The sequence below is a fragment of the Cnephaeus nilssonii genome (genome assembly GCF_951640355.1).
Source record: "Cnephaeus nilssonii genome assembly, chromosome: 20".
Lineage (NCBI taxonomy): Eukaryota > Metazoa > Chordata > Mammalia > Chiroptera > Vespertilionidae > Cnephaeus > Cnephaeus nilssonii.
This window is the reverse complement of record NC_137091.1, coordinates 33744458-33760606: the sequence shown is the minus strand read 5'-3', so window position 1 is coordinate 33760606 and position 16149 is coordinate 33744458. Positions and strand designations below refer to the sequence as shown.

At 60.6% G+C, this 16149-nt stretch overlaps 1 protein-coding gene across 1 annotated transcript; it reads left to right on the top strand.

The window, feature by feature from the left end:
- Positions 1-411: 411 nt before the first annotated feature.
- On the top strand, positions 412-15681 carry SLC7A10 (solute carrier family 7 member 10; the record flags this gene model as incomplete). Its single annotated transcript, XM_079759577.1, has 11 exons — positions 412-676; positions 9411-9615; positions 11963-12114; positions 12314-12439; positions 12509-12662; positions 13419-13542; positions 13625-13728; positions 14074-14170; positions 14389-14538; positions 15132-15309; positions 15548-15681. 11 exons carry the CDS (start codon positions 412-414, stop codon positions 15679-15681), a joined length of 1689 nt encoding a protein of 562 aa, XP_079615703.1.
- Positions 15682-16149: the final 468 nt, after the last annotated feature.

Sequence of the window (16149 nt, the reverse complement as noted above, 5' to 3'; positions counted from 1 at the left end):
CACCCCCCCACCCCAAGCGCGCTCCGTCGTGCCAGAATTCAAGGAGCGTGGGGGCGCTGGCACCCAGTGGGTCCCCACACAAAGGCGGTGACTTCGCCAGCTTCCAAGGTCTCCGTGAGGGCAGGGGCCGTCTTGCCTTTGCGCTCTGCTGCACCCCCCCCCCCCCCCCCCCCCCCCCCCGCCCCGGGAGTGGAGGGAGCTCAGGCGGCAGGAGGGCCCCTTCCTCTTCCCAGCTAGGAAGCAGCTCTTCCTAGGTCTGCCCCCAAGTCCTCTCTTTCCCCGCCCCCCCCCAGGCCAGTCCTGGGGGAGTTTCCTTTAAGGAAGGTGGGGGAAGGGGCTGCCCGCCGGCCCTCCTGCCTCCGCTCCCTGGCCCCAGCCCCGGGGCGCACAGCCCGGGCCCCGCGCCAGCGCATGCGCCCGCCTGTGAGCGCTGTCCGCTCACCGACAGTCGGACTGACCGACGGGCTGGCGGCCGCTCGGATAGACGGGGCAGCGCAAGGAGAGGGGACGCGGCTGGACAGCGAAATGGCCGGCCACACGCAGCAGCCCAGCGGGCGCGGGAAGCCCGGCCCTGCGCCCTCGCCTTCCCCCGGCCCAGGCCCGGGTCCCGGCGCCTCGGAGCCGGTGACGCTCAAGAAGGAGATCGGGCTGGTGAGCGCCTGCACCATCATCATCGGTGAGCGGGGGGGGGGGGGGGGGGGGGGGGGGGGGGGGGGGGCCGGGCGGGCGGGTGCCTAGGGTGCGGGGCTGAAGGCTTGAGGCGCACCGCACCTGACGGTGGGACCCATAGGTGAGAGCCCCTGCAGTGTCGCCCTTCACGCGGGACCTCAGGCTTCTTGTTCCCAACCTCCCCAGGCGCCTTGAACTTCTGTGCGTGAGGGAGGTGCGGGTTCCTCCCGCAGCTGGGATCCTCGTCCTGCCTTTACGTGGCGGTGGGGCTCTGGCCTGGCAGCGACCCTCCGTCCTCTCATCTATGAAGTGGGCAGCATTAGGGTCTTGCCTGAAGCGCAAGAGCCTTGCAAGTGTGGGGGCTGGACAGGCTGGCCCGGCGAAGGCCTCAAGTTCTGGGCTGTGGCTCAAGCGAAGTCCCTGTTGTGTGCACGGTCCCAGGGCCGAGCTGTGGGAGTGATTTCGTCTCAGAAGCAGGAGGGCCTGTGGGGAGACGTGTCAGACAGAGCCAGCCCAGTGGGGAAACAGGTTCAGGGCATCTTTCCTGCAGCGTGATGGGGAGGAGGCCAGTGCTGAGGTGGGACAGACCAAGCCTACAGAAAAGCCAACTTAACCCCTGAGCTGGGATCCCAACAGGCACTGGCATCCCAGCTTCCTCACCTGAGAAGGGGTCCGTGTGTCCGCCCCCAAATGGGGACTTCTCGGTAGACAGCGGGCTCAGGGACAGTGAGGACAGTGGGAGGATCTTCCTCTTTCGGCCCCAAGTCATGGACACTGACTTCTTGGGAACTGGCTAACCAGACCTGTGCCTGTGTCACGCCAGGTGCCTCAGAGACCTTCCTGTGTCCCAAGAGTCATGGCTGGAGGGGTGAGGGACAGGGGTCTGGACTGCTCTCAACCTACCACCTCCCCAACCAGTGGGAACTACGGGTGCATCCAGTGCCCACCCATTACCAGACCCCTGGGGATGGAGAGAGTTCAGGGCTCAGATGGGGATCTTCCCCCCCTCCTCTGCTCCACGCTGGGAGCTCCTAGACCTGGCTGGAGCTGGCTCGTGGCTGGTCCCTGTCCCCACACCAAGAGTCGCCTCAGAACACAGCCCCAATGCAGGTAGCTCTCTAACTCCCCGTTGCCCCTGGAATGGCCTCTTCCAGGAGCGGGTCCTGACCTGGCCCTGAGACCTTCTTGGCCTAGGGGTGCCCCTGCTTGCAGGACGGGCTGGTTCCAGAGATTTGGCCAGGGTACTCATTAGAGCTTTGTCCCAGTCCGCACTCTTTCCAGGAGCTGTGCCCCCAGGAAGGGGAAGCCCACACATCATGGATGGGCCCAGAGGTGGGGGCCAAGAGGCATGTCTGGAGCCAGCTGCAGTGTTCTTCCTGGGCCACCTCAGCAAGTCCAATGTCCTTGAGCTGTATTCTTACTCTGCCTCTCCAGGGGTGACTTGCCCAAGGGTGGCAGACTCAAGAGCAGAACACAGATGACCTGACCCCAGCCCAGGACACTCCATGGTGGTCCAGTAACCCTGCTTGGGGAGTTTTGAAGGGTAACAGCAGACAAGAGGCTGGAGTGGGCAGGAGACAGGCCAGGGGATCATCACCCTGAACAGAAGGTGACAGGAGAGGAGGGAGGAGGAAGGTATGGACTGAGTCAGGGTCTACTCTGCCCTCCCCACCTGATGCCCTGAAGGCCCCCACCAACTCCCATTCACTGTTCTGGGGGGGCCAACGTCCCACCTTCCTGTCCTGGGGAACCTGCTCCCCCCAAAAAATGTTTGTAAAGGATCATAATTTAGCTTTAAAGGTCTTGAGAGCTTTTTACCTTACTCCATAATCTTGGTCACCAGCTACTGACCTTATCTCCAAAGCTTCCAGATACACTTCCCAGAAGATCCTATTCTCCCTTCCCTTGTACCCCCTGCCCCGTCCCAGGCTGAGGAGCGGGGCTTTCGGGAAGGGCTTTGGGCTGGAATATGACTCCACCTAAAAGGTGTTTTGGACAGCACCTGCTGGCCTCTGTGAACACAACTGGAGGGGAACAGCCTGGACGAAAAAGAGCCAGCTGGGGTGGGGCTCTGCGAGACATTGCCTTATCCAATATCTATTCAGAAACCACCTCTTCTCACTGTATAAAACATGTCCTTTTATCTCGTTTGATTCTCATGCCTGCCTTACCAGATGAAAACTTGTACACCCGTTTCACAAATGTGGAAACTGAGGCTGGAAGTTGCATGACACTGCTGCAGGGGGTGGGCTCGGGATTTGGGAGCAGATGTGGGTCCATTGCCCGTCTACAGACTGCTCTGGTGCTGGGCAAAATTGGGGCCAGATTCATGTTCCTTATGGGGAAAGGTCAAGACTGCACTGGGATCTCATCCAACCAGGGCGTACTGTGCTCTCCCCTCCACTACGGATGGGTGCACAGATGGACAGAACTCTCCCCCAACTTCCACACCCCCACCCAGGACTGCATGTACAGGGGGTCTTGTCCTGACTCGGGGACTTCCGCCAGTTCCCTCTCAATCCACACCCCAAGAAAGGGATGTGCCCAGGTCCAGCAGAGTGGGAGTCACCCCTGGTCTGCTGACCAGCCTGTCCTGTCCTCCACTCTCACCCTTTTGACTCAAGTATCCAGCCCATGTAGGGCTTTGTAGATCAGACCTAAGTCTGTTCAGGGACTCAGGGATCTGCTTCACGAATCCATCTCCTTAGGAGCTAATCCTGTCCACCCAAGCCCCTCTCTGTGGCTCTTCAGGACTGGAGGTGGTTGGGCTGCTGAGAGCATGGCCTTCTCCAGAACCCCGGCCCCCTCCTCACCAAGACCCCAGGAGGCATTAAACCACACAGGAGCTTTTCTGTGCCTCACCACAGCCCCAGTGTATAGAGGAGGAAACTGAGGGCCTGAGGCTACAACCAGCCCAGGGTCAGACGCCCTGTGTGCTCTGAGAAGCTGTTGGGGGCCGAGGCAGCTCTAACTACAAGGGCGGGACCTGCCAGCACCGGACACACTCACTCATCTATTTAACCATTGGGTGCTGGAGACACAACAGGGAGCAGCACAGACAATATCCTTGTCTTGCTGGAGCTGACACGCCATCATGGAAGTCAAAAGGGCAAACAAGATCAGCTGAATGCTCGGCCGGCAGAGTAATGACAGGTGTGCTAAGGTGAGAAAATTAAGGCAGGAGAGAGGATTGCAGATAGCAGAGTATAGAGTCAGGAGTGGAGTGGGATCCAAGTTTTTCTTTTCTTTTTGTGATGGCTTGGAACAGAAGAGGGATGGCATGAGATGGGATGGGAAGGGTGGGGAGGGGGTGCGATGGGGCTCCCCAGGGAGCGGAGGCTGTCCGCAGCAAGGACGGAAGCAGGAAGCCTGGCCAGGAGGGCACTCGAGTCACCTGGGTAAGAGATGACAGTGGCTCAGAGCAGGATGCCAGCAGGGGAGGTGCTAAGAGGAGGTTCCGTTCTGGTGTGTTTGGTAGGTAGAATGAAGGGATTTTTGATGATGAAGGATGTGTGAGGACACGGGATGTGGGGAAAAGAGAGGAGGCAAGAGTGGCACCAAGGTTGGGTCTGAGCAGGTGGGAGCACGGTCTGCCATTTATTGGTCGGGGAAGACTGAGAGGAGCAGGTTTGGGAGAAATGGGGCTGGCAGACAGGAATCCTGTTTTGAACGTGTGAGAGGAGTGGTGTCTATTTGTTGAGTAATCAATTGGTTAGACTGGTTTAGTTTTAGCAGGGAGGTGGTGCTAGGGATTTGGGAGTTTCCAGCAAAAACTGGGATAAGGTCTCCAAGGGAGTGAGTGTTGAAAGAAAAAGGAAGAGGTCCCAACACTAAGCCCCAGGCACTTGCTGTGTAGGATTTAGGAGAAATGAGAAGGGACCAGCAGAGGATTGGGAAAGGAGCAGTCAGCGAGGAGGGAGGAGGGCCAGGAGGCTGCCCTGTGGGTGATGATGAGGCAAGTGCGATGAGGCCTGGGCTTGACTGCTGGATGCAGCAGCCTGGAGCTCACCCAGGCACCTGGCGAGACTCAGTCTGGAGACAGGCACGCAAGAGGCCCGCTAGACGGGGCCGGGCTGGGCTGAGCGAGCCAGGCAGAGAGAGCTCCACACTTCGGCTCAGCCCTCTCTCAAAAGGAAAATGGGTTAGGCCGGACATGCATGCCGGCCAATTGGCCATTCCAGACATGTCCTGGAAGTGCCCCCACTCACCTCCCTAGAGTTCTGCCAAGACCTCGGTAGGCACTTTTGTCCCCCAGGGAGGGGTGCCTGACATACTCACTATAAGGACATTCATGTGCTTAAAAGCACAGGCCAACAGCAGGGACCCCAAATTAGGGCCATGACTTCTGACCCCAGGGCATTGAAGGTCCCATGGGGGTCGGGCCTCCAAAGGCCAGATAGGGTGGCCTGAGGTGTCTTGAAAGGGGATGACAAAGCTAATTAAGATCCATAGGTACTTCCTGGGGCCTCCGATGTGCCAGCCGGGGCGGGGGCATGCCCACATCACTGCCTCATCTCCCCATTTTACCGACGAGGCTGAGAGATGAAGTACCTTGTCCACAGCCCCTATCACAAGGGAACTGGGATTCGAACCCAGATCTGGGAGTCTCAACTAGTAAGTGCCATGGCCCATGGCCTCGGGACCTTGGGACCTACCAGTGGGAATCTGAAGCTCTTTGCAGCTTTTGTCTCTTCCAGAGAATTTGGAAGCCAGAGGCCCCATTGATCAAGCCCTAATGGGAGGTGCTGGGACTCATTGCCCAGCACAAAGGAAGAAGGCCTGGCCCGTGGCCAGCCCCTGATCAGGCCCAGCAGGGCAATGCGACCATCTCGCTAAAAAAGTCAGGGATAGGCAAGGCAGGTATGAGGTGACCTAGCCCAGTGAGCTCCCTGTCCTTCTGGGCGGGGGCGGGGGGGGGGTGCAAATAAAGGAATCACTTCCTGGCCGTCCTCCAAATACCATGGCATTGGGGGCAGGGTCCAAGTTATTGGGCCAAGGTGGGCAGTCAGAAAGGGCTCCCTGGGGGTGGTGTTGCTTCAGGGAGGCCAGTGAGTTGGGGAGAGACCTTCACAGTGGGGAGCAGTATTTCCTTGGGGACCATGCAGATGTACAAGATACACGCACCCTGCCCAGCAGTGCCCCTGCCGAAGTCAGGGTTGGACCAGCCCTCTGTTTCCCCTTAGCCCAGTGGCGCTACCTGGCAGAAGGGGAAACTGAGGCCCAGAAGGGCGGGGCCGGCCTGAGGCTACACAGCCAACTCCTGAAAGAGTTTCTAGGGCTGAAGGGTGGTGCCAGCGGCCTGACAGGACCTCCCTGCCCGCTCCCCAGTCAGACTGTGCATCCCCTGCCCCCCCCCCCACACACACACACCAAGGGCAGCTGGCTCTTTCCACCACCACCACCTCCACAGTCCACCCCTGTGACCTTCATGGTCCTCCGTTCCCAGAAATAGGTCAGTGTGCACCGCAACAGCCAGGAGAATAATGGCCCTTTCTTCATTCCTCCCAGGACCCGGGTAAGCCCCTTCAGGCCAAACCTCTTAATGTGATAAAAACCACCGGCAGGGAAGGGAAGAGGGGCGGGAAGAGAGCAGAAGGGGCCTCATCGCATCCTGTCCACCAGCCCGGGAGCTCTGTGCTCCCCCCACTCCCCCTCCCCCACCCCTTCCCCGCCCAGGACCTGCAGGGATCACCGAACAGCTGCCCCATTGGATGGATGGGAACATGGAAGGCTTGGGACCACAGTTCTCTAGCCCGCCATCAGGCAGACACCTCAGCAGACACCTGGCAGTGTGTCCCAGCCCACCCCATGTCCCCTGGTTCCTGTCCCCTCCTCCGCTTCCCCCAGCGGCTGGGCTTGGCCACTGCCCTCCCTGAATCAGGCCGAGCTGATTCTGCTGGGCCTGAGCGTGAGGACCGGGAGGGAGGCCGGCGCCCACCACCACCAGAGCGCTGGGCAGGCACCCCTGCAGCTCCTCCCCACAGCTCCGCGGCCCCTTCCCCACACCCCCTGTCATCGTCCAAGCACCGGAGGCCCCACCCCTGTGCCCACTCCTTGCCCTCTGCCGCTCACCCAAGCCCACAGCCCCGGATGCTCCTGGCAGAGCCCCACCCGGCCACGTGCTGCGGTGTGGAGAGCAGCCCGTGGACCTCCGCGGGGCTTCCTGCCCCTTCTAGCTCAAACCTGCCGCTCTCCAGGCCCCAAGCACCTGAGACATTAGCTGGCACACCTGTTCCTTTGAGCCACATGGGAGTCGTCCTTCGCTGTAGCCTGAGCCGTGTGTCCCAAACAATAGTGATCCCTCACCCCCAGCCCCTCCCCAGGCCCCAGCCCTCGAGTCCCCAGCCTCTGGGCCCAGGCTGGTGATCGGTCCCTTCCGGACCCCAGCCTCCAGCACAAGGTGCCAGGTTGGCTTCCCTGGGTGCTGTGCCCTTGAAGCCCTGCCAAGCTGAACTGTGTCGAGTGGTGGGGTCCCCACGGGGTGCGTGGTTCGGGCTCTGGATGTCCTAGCCCCCATGCACCTAGCTCCTGACAAGGCCACCCAGCCCCCTCTGGCGTTGGCAACTCCCACTCCACCAGGCCCTGAGAACACTGACTCCCCTGCCAGGTACAGCGAACTCAACGCGTTTCCGAAACCCACCCGCCCACCCAGGACCTGGGCCCCGGAGTGGGCGAGGGAGGCCGCGCCGCCCCCGCTGGAAGCAGGCTGAGCGGCTGGGGGGACGGGCATTCCCTCGTCCTTATCTGGATGTATTTAGGGCTCCTGGGATGTGACCGGAAAGCCAAGTGGGCCGTCGTGGCCGTCAGACTGGAAATCTGTGTCGGCTGGGGGTGGGGGTGGGGGTGGAGGGCAGCACGGTGGACAAGGGTGGACAAGGAATGCATGCTGATGGGCGGCCACAGCGGCGTCCTCTTCCAGACCCCCTGTGGGCGTGGCAGGTGGAGCGGCAGGCTCTGGGCTGGTGGGGGTGCACTCCACACAGGGCCCTGGCGGAGGGGGGGCGATCCTGTTGAGGGGCTGAGCCCTGCGCCCCAGTGTTGCTTTTTTATTCATGGGGCCTGTGGATTCTGGGATGATGTCCTCTGGGGCAGGCCCTAGTGCAAACCGCCAGTGACGTGGCCTGACTCGTTCGCACAGATGATGAGACCCAAGTCACCCCGAACACTGTCTCCTCTTTGCTCTAATTGGCAGGGAGCTCAGGCCTAAGTGGGTGCTCAGAGTCTTGCTTATCCTGGGAACTGCCCTGCAGACCCTGAGTTGGCCCCTGAGTACTTCCCTCTGTTCCATCCCAGACACTGTGAGTTGAAGGAGCACGGTCCCCCTCCCCTAATGCACAGCCCCACGGGCAGGGCAGACCTTCCATGACCCCAGCAGGTTCACGTGCACTGAACCTGGGAAGCCAGCCACCCTCTGCTCCCCTTCACGGTGCCTCTCCGGGAGGGCTGAGCGGAGACTGCTGCCCCCACTTCAGAGATGAGGAAATCAGTCATTTGCATCAGGACATTGATGCCATTCGGGGCATTAGGTCATTTATTCTTCCATTAGTTTACTCAGCCGATGTGTGTTGAGCACCTCCTATGTGCTGAGGAATCGAGGTGAGTGAAAGCAGGTGAGGGTGCAGACAGCACACAGAATCATGCGCAGGAAGGTGGGAAGTACATCTGGATACGGCTGAAGGCTTCCCTTACGGTATCTCGCTGAACCCTCATAGTAGTCCCGCTGTACAGACAGACCCGAGAGGTGACCTGAGCCGGGAGAGGGCTGGTCTCCTGGGCTGCAACCATCGTTTCCCATTGGGGTCCTGGTTTTAGAGCAGTGACCTGTTTGCAGCTAGTGGGCTGGCCCAAGGAGAGAGGCAGTCCGTGTCCAGACCCCAGGCCGGGCCAAGAGTCCCACTCCAGTGCCCTCTCCATTCCTTGCATGATGGCTGTGGACCAACCCCCAGCCCTGAAAACGGACCCGACTGGCCCTTGCCCAAGCCCCGAAACAGTGCCACAGTGCCAGGAAACAGGTCTCGTCCGAGTCTGTGCCTGTAGCCTGGGCCCTGGCTGGGTGCCTCCAGGAACCCGGGAAGCAAGCAGAGAAGCTCTCTGACAGGGAAAGGGGAGATGGAGGGTAAAGAAATAAAGAACCGGGCACGGTCTGGGGAACCACAGGGCTGTGAAGTGGGAAGAGGAGCCCAAACCAGCCTGGTCAAGGAGGGCTTCATAGAGGAGGTGCCACTTCCTGAGTCACTCCATGAGTTGGGACTTCAGCCAATAGGAAAGTGTCATGGTCAAGGACTTGATTTAAGAGGCCAGCTTTGGCCAGCAGATTGGAAGTAGGACAGGTGACTGGGGGCTTGAAAAAACTGGAGGCCTCAGCTGGGGGCCAAGGGCTGACCTGGGCCCTGTGGGAATGCACAGGAGTGGCCCCCCTCGGCCATCACTCAGGTGGCTGAGCCTCCTTGCTTGCCCCACCTCCTGGGAGTAAGTGGGGGGTGGATGGGCGGAGAGCAGAGGAACAGGAGCCATCTCTGGCAGGGGAGCCTGGCTGAATGGACAAGGTGCCACTCCCATGCCAGGGACTAGGGAGCGGACATGATCAGCCCAGAGTGGAGTTGCAGGGGGTGAGGGGCCCAGTGACATCCAGGCCTCCAGGCCCTCCTCTCTCCTCCTCCAGGGAGCAGCCTGGGTTCTCGTCCTCATGGAGCACCCAGAGCCCCACAGGGCAGGCTGATGCCTCTCCATCTCCCCCACAGGGAACATCATAGGCTCCGGCATCTTCATCTCCCCCAAGGGAGTCCTGGAGCACTCTGGCTCTGTGGGTCTGGCCCTCTTCGTCTGGGTCCTGGGCGGGGGCGTCACCGCCCTGGGCTCCCTCTGCTACGCGGAGCTGGGAGTCGCCATCCCTAAGTCTGGCGGGGACTATGCCTATGTCACGGAGATCTTCGGGGGCCTGGCTGGGTAAGTGTGGGGCACCAGCGGCTTGGTGGTGGGTGGGGAGCCTCTCCAGAATGGACAGCCAGCCGAGCCTGGACCTGGGTTTCCTCTTCTGCTTCTCACATCACAGGACGCTCTTGGGGATGGGTGGAGGGAAGGGGGGTGGGGCTGTTGGGCACCTTCCAAGGCCAGGGTGGGCGAGAACAGTGCCCACCCGCTCAAGCTGGACACTGCAGCTGGCCCCTTGAACTCTCTGTTTCCTTTTAAATAAAGCTGTCTCTAAGCCCCGCTCCCCACCCAGTGCTTCTGGATGGGGTGGCGGGGGGGGGGGGGCCTTACTATCTGAAACGTCTAGGTAATGCTAGCATTGGGCAAAGATGGCCTTGAGTTTCGTAAGCCACATGTGTGTGGGGAGGGGCGTGATGCAAGAGCTCCCCTTTAAATGGCTCCCAATACTCCTTTGTTCCCCAGTGAGCATTCGCTGAGCACCCACAGTGTGAATAAAAAGATGCGCCCCTGTCCTCACGGTGCAGAAGGGAAACCACCCCTCAAAAGTGCTTAAAACCGAAAGGGCCCAGCTTTGAGGGGGTGTGCGAGAGGCAGTGGCCCAGCAGCCAAGAGACTGGGGTGCCGACCACCTAGGGAAGACTCCCAGGAAAAGCTACGTTTACCGCTTTCTCTGGGGAGCAGTTGGAGCACGTGCAGAGGGTGGTGGCCTGGCCAGCTTGTCAGATCCCTGGTAGGCAATAGGGCTTGGAGGGGAGGAGAGGCGGGGGCGGGCAGCCAGGGCATCAAAGCTATTGCAGTTGTCCAGCTGAGCATACTGAGGCCTCCATAAAGGTACAAGGAGATTCCATACGCATGTAGGAGCCTGGTTCGGGAGGACATGGTAGCCAGCGTGGCACGAGGGAGAGGTGGGTGTCGTGGGAGTGACCCTTGCTTTCCCACTGGCAAACCTCCATAGATGGTGACGGGATGGGGAGGGGGAGGTTTTGGGTGGAGCTTGTTACATGGCATATCTAGGGAAATGCTCAGATATTGGCGGCGGGGGGGGGGGGGGGGGGGCGGGTTGAGCTCAGGGGAAAAAATCTGGGCTAAGTATAAAAAGTGTGGACCAGGGGATTTTAACGGGGCAGCTGTTGATGTGGCCCTGGCAGGGCATGCACACTGCTGGGTGCTCTCCTCTCGGGACAGGGTCCTCACAGGGGCCTGGGGCCTGGGAAAGCAGAACAATTGTGCTGTGCAGCTAGAAGGAACGTAGGGAAGGTGGGAGGGGAAGAGGGCCCAAGACCCTACCTCCTGACTCAGCATCAAGGGTTTGCAGAGGGGAGCACCCGGCGAAGTGGGAGGGGGAGCGGGGGGGGTGGGGCGCGTGGAGTTAGGTTGCCCAGAAGCCAAGGAGTTGGGGCAGGGGGCAAAGCAAGGGGTAGGAAGCAGGGCTACAGAGCAAGGGTGAGGACCAAGAGGAAGCCACCAAACTTAGTGCCTGAGGGGTCAGTGGTGTCCCTGGGTGAGGCAATGCCCACTCTTGAGAGCTGGACTAAAGGCTAAGACCACCCCCACTGACAGGGCCGCCCTGGGCGCAGGCAGAGTTCCCGGAACAAATAGGGCCTCAGAGCCTCGAGCAGGGCCCCCACTCCTACATGGGCACCCTCCAGAGAGAAACTGGAGAAGCGGGGACCTAAATGACTCCCCACCCCCAGCCAGGGCTCTGCAAGGGCTGGTCCCTCAGGGCATCACAGCTCAGAGTCAGTCTTCTGCAGCCACAGGGCTCGGCGGAGAGCTGCAGCGGAGACTGCTGATCCGCCCCAACCCCATCCTCAGAGCAGGAAGCAGCCTGTGGCCAGGGGCTGTGTGGCCATTAGAAAGATGGCTGGCCCCAGCTAGCATGGCTCAGTGGTTAAGTGTCAATCTATGAACCGGGAGATCACAGTTCCATTCCAAGTCAGGACACATGCCTGGGTTGCGGGCTCAATCTCCAATGGGGGACATGCAGAAGGCAGCCTGTCAATGGTTCTCTCATCATTGATGTTTCTCTCTCTCTCTCTCTCTCTCTCTCTCTCTCTCTCTCTCTCTCTCTCTCTCTCTCTTCCTCTCTAAAATTAATGAAAACATATTAAAAATAAATAAAAGGAAAGGTGCTTGGTTCCCCAGTCGGTTCTTGACACCTGCCCAAGGGCAGCGTGTAGCTTTCTAACTGAGCTCAAGGCAATCTCTATTGCAAGCTGCCTCCTTGGACCGAAGCCAGCCGCCAGCGCGGCACCCGCCCTTGGGTTCCAGGACCCAGGGTGCAGCCCTGCTCCACACCTGGGGCTGCTCTACTGGGAAGGTGACGGGATGCCTATGCCACGTGGGTCCTCACTCATTTCAGCTTCCTGCTGCTCTGGAGCGCGGTCCTCATCATGTACCCCACCAGCCTGGCTGTCATCTCCATGACCTTCTCCAACTACGTATTGCAGCCCGTGTTCCCCAACTGTATCCCCCCAGCCACAGCCTCCCGCGTGCTCTCCATGGCCTGCCTGAGTGAGTGCCCACCATGGGGCGGGGTGGGGCCTCCGCTGGGGGAGGAGGGGAGGGCTCCTCCAGCTGCCAGCCCCATGGAGAGGGAGAGGCACACTGCAGGGTATGCCACCCTCCTGCAGCTCCGGCTGGACGTGGCTGTGGCCCGCAACGAGGGTCTCGGCCTCGGGCGCCCACCCGCCCCCTCGCCTTTCCTCCCCAGTGCTCCTGACGTGGGTGAACAGCTCCAGCGTGCGCTGGGCCACACGCATCCAGGACATCTTCACGGGCGGGAAGCTGCTGGCCCTGTCGCTCATCATCGGCATGGGCTTTGTCCAGATCTTCCAAGGTAGGGCCAGGGTGGGCCTGTGCCAGGGCTGGAGAGAGGAAACTGACCCTTGACCTCTGGACCCCCCAGGACACTTCGAGGAGCTGAGGCCCAGCAATGCCTTCGACTTCTGGATGACACCCTCCGTGGGTCACCTGGCCCTGGCCTTCCTGCAGGGCTCCTTTGCCTTCAGCGGCTGGAACTTCCTCAACTATGTCACCGAGGAGCTGGTTGACCCTCGAAAGTGAGTGCACCCGGCTGGGCCTTGGGAAGGGGTGCAGCCCGGCGATGGGAGAGGCAACCTCCCTGACAGGCCTGCTGCCACCTGTGACTGGGTCTAGTCACCTGCCTGCCCATGCCACGGCCCCAGGGAATGGCTCTAGACAGCCGGGGCGCTTGTGTGCCAGCCTGGCCCTGCGTGGCTGTGGGCAAGTCACAGCCCGTGGCTGGGCCTCAGAAACCCTGCATATCCTTGTTCCGCTCTAAATGGATCCCGCTATTTGCATTTGGCCAAAAATGATACATGTGCACACAACAGGGTCCCTGCAGATGAAGCCAGTGGCTCCATCTGATGCTCAGCCAGGGACCCCATAGTGAGCAGCTCCGGCAGGGGCTGGGCTGATAGGGAGTCCCAGGGGGCACCCAGGGTCCGTGGACTGAGCTCTCAGGGCACTGCTGGGATTGTCAAGGCTGGTTTTGGCTATATGCCATTTTCTCTTTATGTGCAGACATTAGACTCACCCCTTAGGATATGGTGCGGCCCCTCCCCCATCTGCCCTTCCTCCCACCAGCCTGTGCCCAGGCTGGGTTTGGGGAGCTGAGGGGGTGCGAGACAGATAGCCGTGCTGCCCCCTTCCCTGCCCTCAAGGCCCCCAGTAGATGCAGGAGACAGACACAAAGCTGCTCCTGTTGCTGGATCCCCTGGTCCCCCTCCTCACCTCTGGAACCCACTCCAGCCCCCAAGAGGGCAGGCACTGATGTACCCTCACCACTGCCCCAGGAACCTACCTCGAGCCATCTTCATCTCCATCCCGCTGGTCACCTTTGTGTACACCTTCACCAACATCGCCTACTTCACCGCCATGTCCCCCCAGGAGCTGCTGGCCTCGAACGCAGTGGCCGTGGTGAGTGGGGCCCCACTCGGTCCCCAGCCCTGCCCTGCCCCCACCCAGCCTCATGCACTGCCTCTCTCCTGTGCTCACTCAGACCTTCGGGGAGAAGCTGCTGGGCTATTTTTCTTGGGTCATGCCCGTCTCCGTGGCACTTTCCACTTTCGGAGGGATCAATGGCTACCTGTTCACCTCCTCCAGGTGACTGGACTGGGGAAAGGGTGGTCCCGGTGAGGCAAGGTAGGTGCCCTGGCATGCAAGCAGTGCTGGGGGCCAAAGGACCAGAAACCCTGCCAGGTGGGGCCCTCCTGAAGCTGGGACAAGGAACTCCCCATTAACAAATGTCTGATCCCAACTCAGGAACAAAGAGCAAGAGGGAGGCAGGCAAGAGGCGGGGAAGAACTGCCCAGTGGGTTGTTGGGGCCTTGAGCAAGGGGTCAGAGGTGACAACAAGAGGGATATCAGGTCTAGAGCGGAGATCCAGGATCTGGCCAGTGGGGAGGCCCAAGGCTGGGCTCACAGCCCCCACCCATCTCTATCCCCCAGGCTGTGCTTCTCTGGAGCCCGAGAAGGGCACCTGCCCAGCCTACTGGCCATGATCCACGTCAGACGCTGCACCCCTATCCCTGCCCTCCTCGTCTGCGTAAGTTGGGTGAGCCAGGCTGGTAGGGCAGGAAGCCCAAGCCACCAGCGATGTGGGTAGTAGCAGGGATGAGCTCTGGCCCTGGTGGGCAGCCCACGGAGGGAGTGGGGAGGGCCAGGGCTCACCGACCTCCTGACCTGAGCCCGCAGGCCCAGGACAGCCTGCAGGGCTGACAGGAGGCAGGTGGGAGGCCAGCCCTCAGCTCGGTCCTCTCCCAGTACGGGGCCACGGCGGTTATCTTGCTTGTGGGAGACACGTACACGCTCATCAACTACGTGTCCTTCATCAACTACCTCTGCTATGGCGTCACCATCCTGGGCCTGCTCGTGCTGCGCTGGAAGCGGCCGGCGCTCCACAGGCCCATCAAGGTGAGAGCTCCCCCCATGTGGGCGTCAGGGGCAGGTGATGACGGCAATGGGGATCCCAGCTTCTGCCACGTGCTACGCCCTGCTCGGGATTTTGTGTGCACTGGCCTATTTAGTCCTCATAACAGCCCCATGAGGTGGGTGATTTGAATACTCCCAGTCTGCAGACGGAAAAAATGAGGCTAAGACACTCGCTCATGGTTGCACAAGAGTCCACGAGCTCACACCAAAACAGAAGAACCCTAAACTGAGCTAAAAGAAAAGCCCTCCTGTTTGCAAATCAGTCCTTGAGCTGGAGAAGTGTTCAGTGCCTGAAATGTGACAGGCCACAAAAGATTTGACCTACAACCAAGGGCAAGCCGCAAGTCCACATACAGTCACTGTAGAGCTTGGACCTGCTGACGCTGACAAGTCCTTAATAATTTGGCCAGCGGGCCATCCGTGAATGGGCTTCCAGCATGTGGGGCTGCGGCCAGAAAGGGACCCGCCCCTCAGGGGTCCGGTCTCAGGAAAGGGTGGAAAGCACCAGGGCCCCCAGGGTGGTGGGGCAGGAGGGGGGTGCCCTGCACCACTGGTGCTCCGCTCACTCACCACAGGTGAACCTCCTTGTCCCCGCTGCGTACTTGGTCTTCTGGGCATTCCTGCTGGTCTTCAGCTTCATCTCGGAGCCCATGGTGTGTGGGGTCGGCGTCATCATCATCCTCACCGGGGTGCCCATCTTCTTCCTGGGAGTGTTCTGGAGAAGCAAACCAAAGTGTGTGCACAGACTCACGGGTGAGCTGGGCAGCCTCCCCCACGTGCCGGGGCTAGAGGTGGGACCCTTTAGGGGGTTCGCCCTTGAGCAGGGTCTACCAGCAGCTGTGCTGGCAACACCGGGCCTGACCGCCACCAACTGTCTCCCCACGAGGTGGCCCCAGTGTCCAGGACCCACCACAAATGGAGCAGCTCCCCGAGAACCCCCGTCCCACGGGGTCAGATCCCAAGGTCCATCTGTCTGTCTGTCTGTCCTCAGAGTCGATGACACGCTTGGGGCAGGAGCTGTGTTTCGTGGTCTACCCCCAGGGCGCTCCCGAGGAGGCGGAGAACGGCCCCTGCCAGCCCTCCCCACTGCTCTCCGCCGCGGACAAGCCCTTGAAGACACAGTGAGACACTTACGGAGCCTGAAGCAGCTATTTCTGTTTACATGTTGTTTATTGAGGAGGTGTTTTGCAAAAAAAAAAAAAAAAAGTTGTTTTTTCTGGAAAAAAAGAGTTCCCACTCTTAGAGGCCTATAATAAGGAAGCCCTAAGAAAAGATCTATGAATAAAACAGGGCTGGTGCACTTGTCTCAGGTGAGTCCCAAGCGGGCATAACTCTGAGGGCACCTGTGGAGCAGGTGGGAAGGTGCCGGCAGGCTCCGGAGGAGGGCCCCTGCATTGGCGGCTCTGCCACTGGAGCCGGGCACTTCCTCCCTGGGACTGGCCGTTGGGTCCAGCGCCACCTCTGCCCCAAAGGGACATCGAGAATTGGGCAGCGGCTGGTGTGCTCTCCCCAGGCCCAGCAAGACCAGGCTGAGGCTCAGCCTCTCCCACCCCCTGGGAGAGTCCACGGATTCCCTCCAGAGCGGCCTTGGTT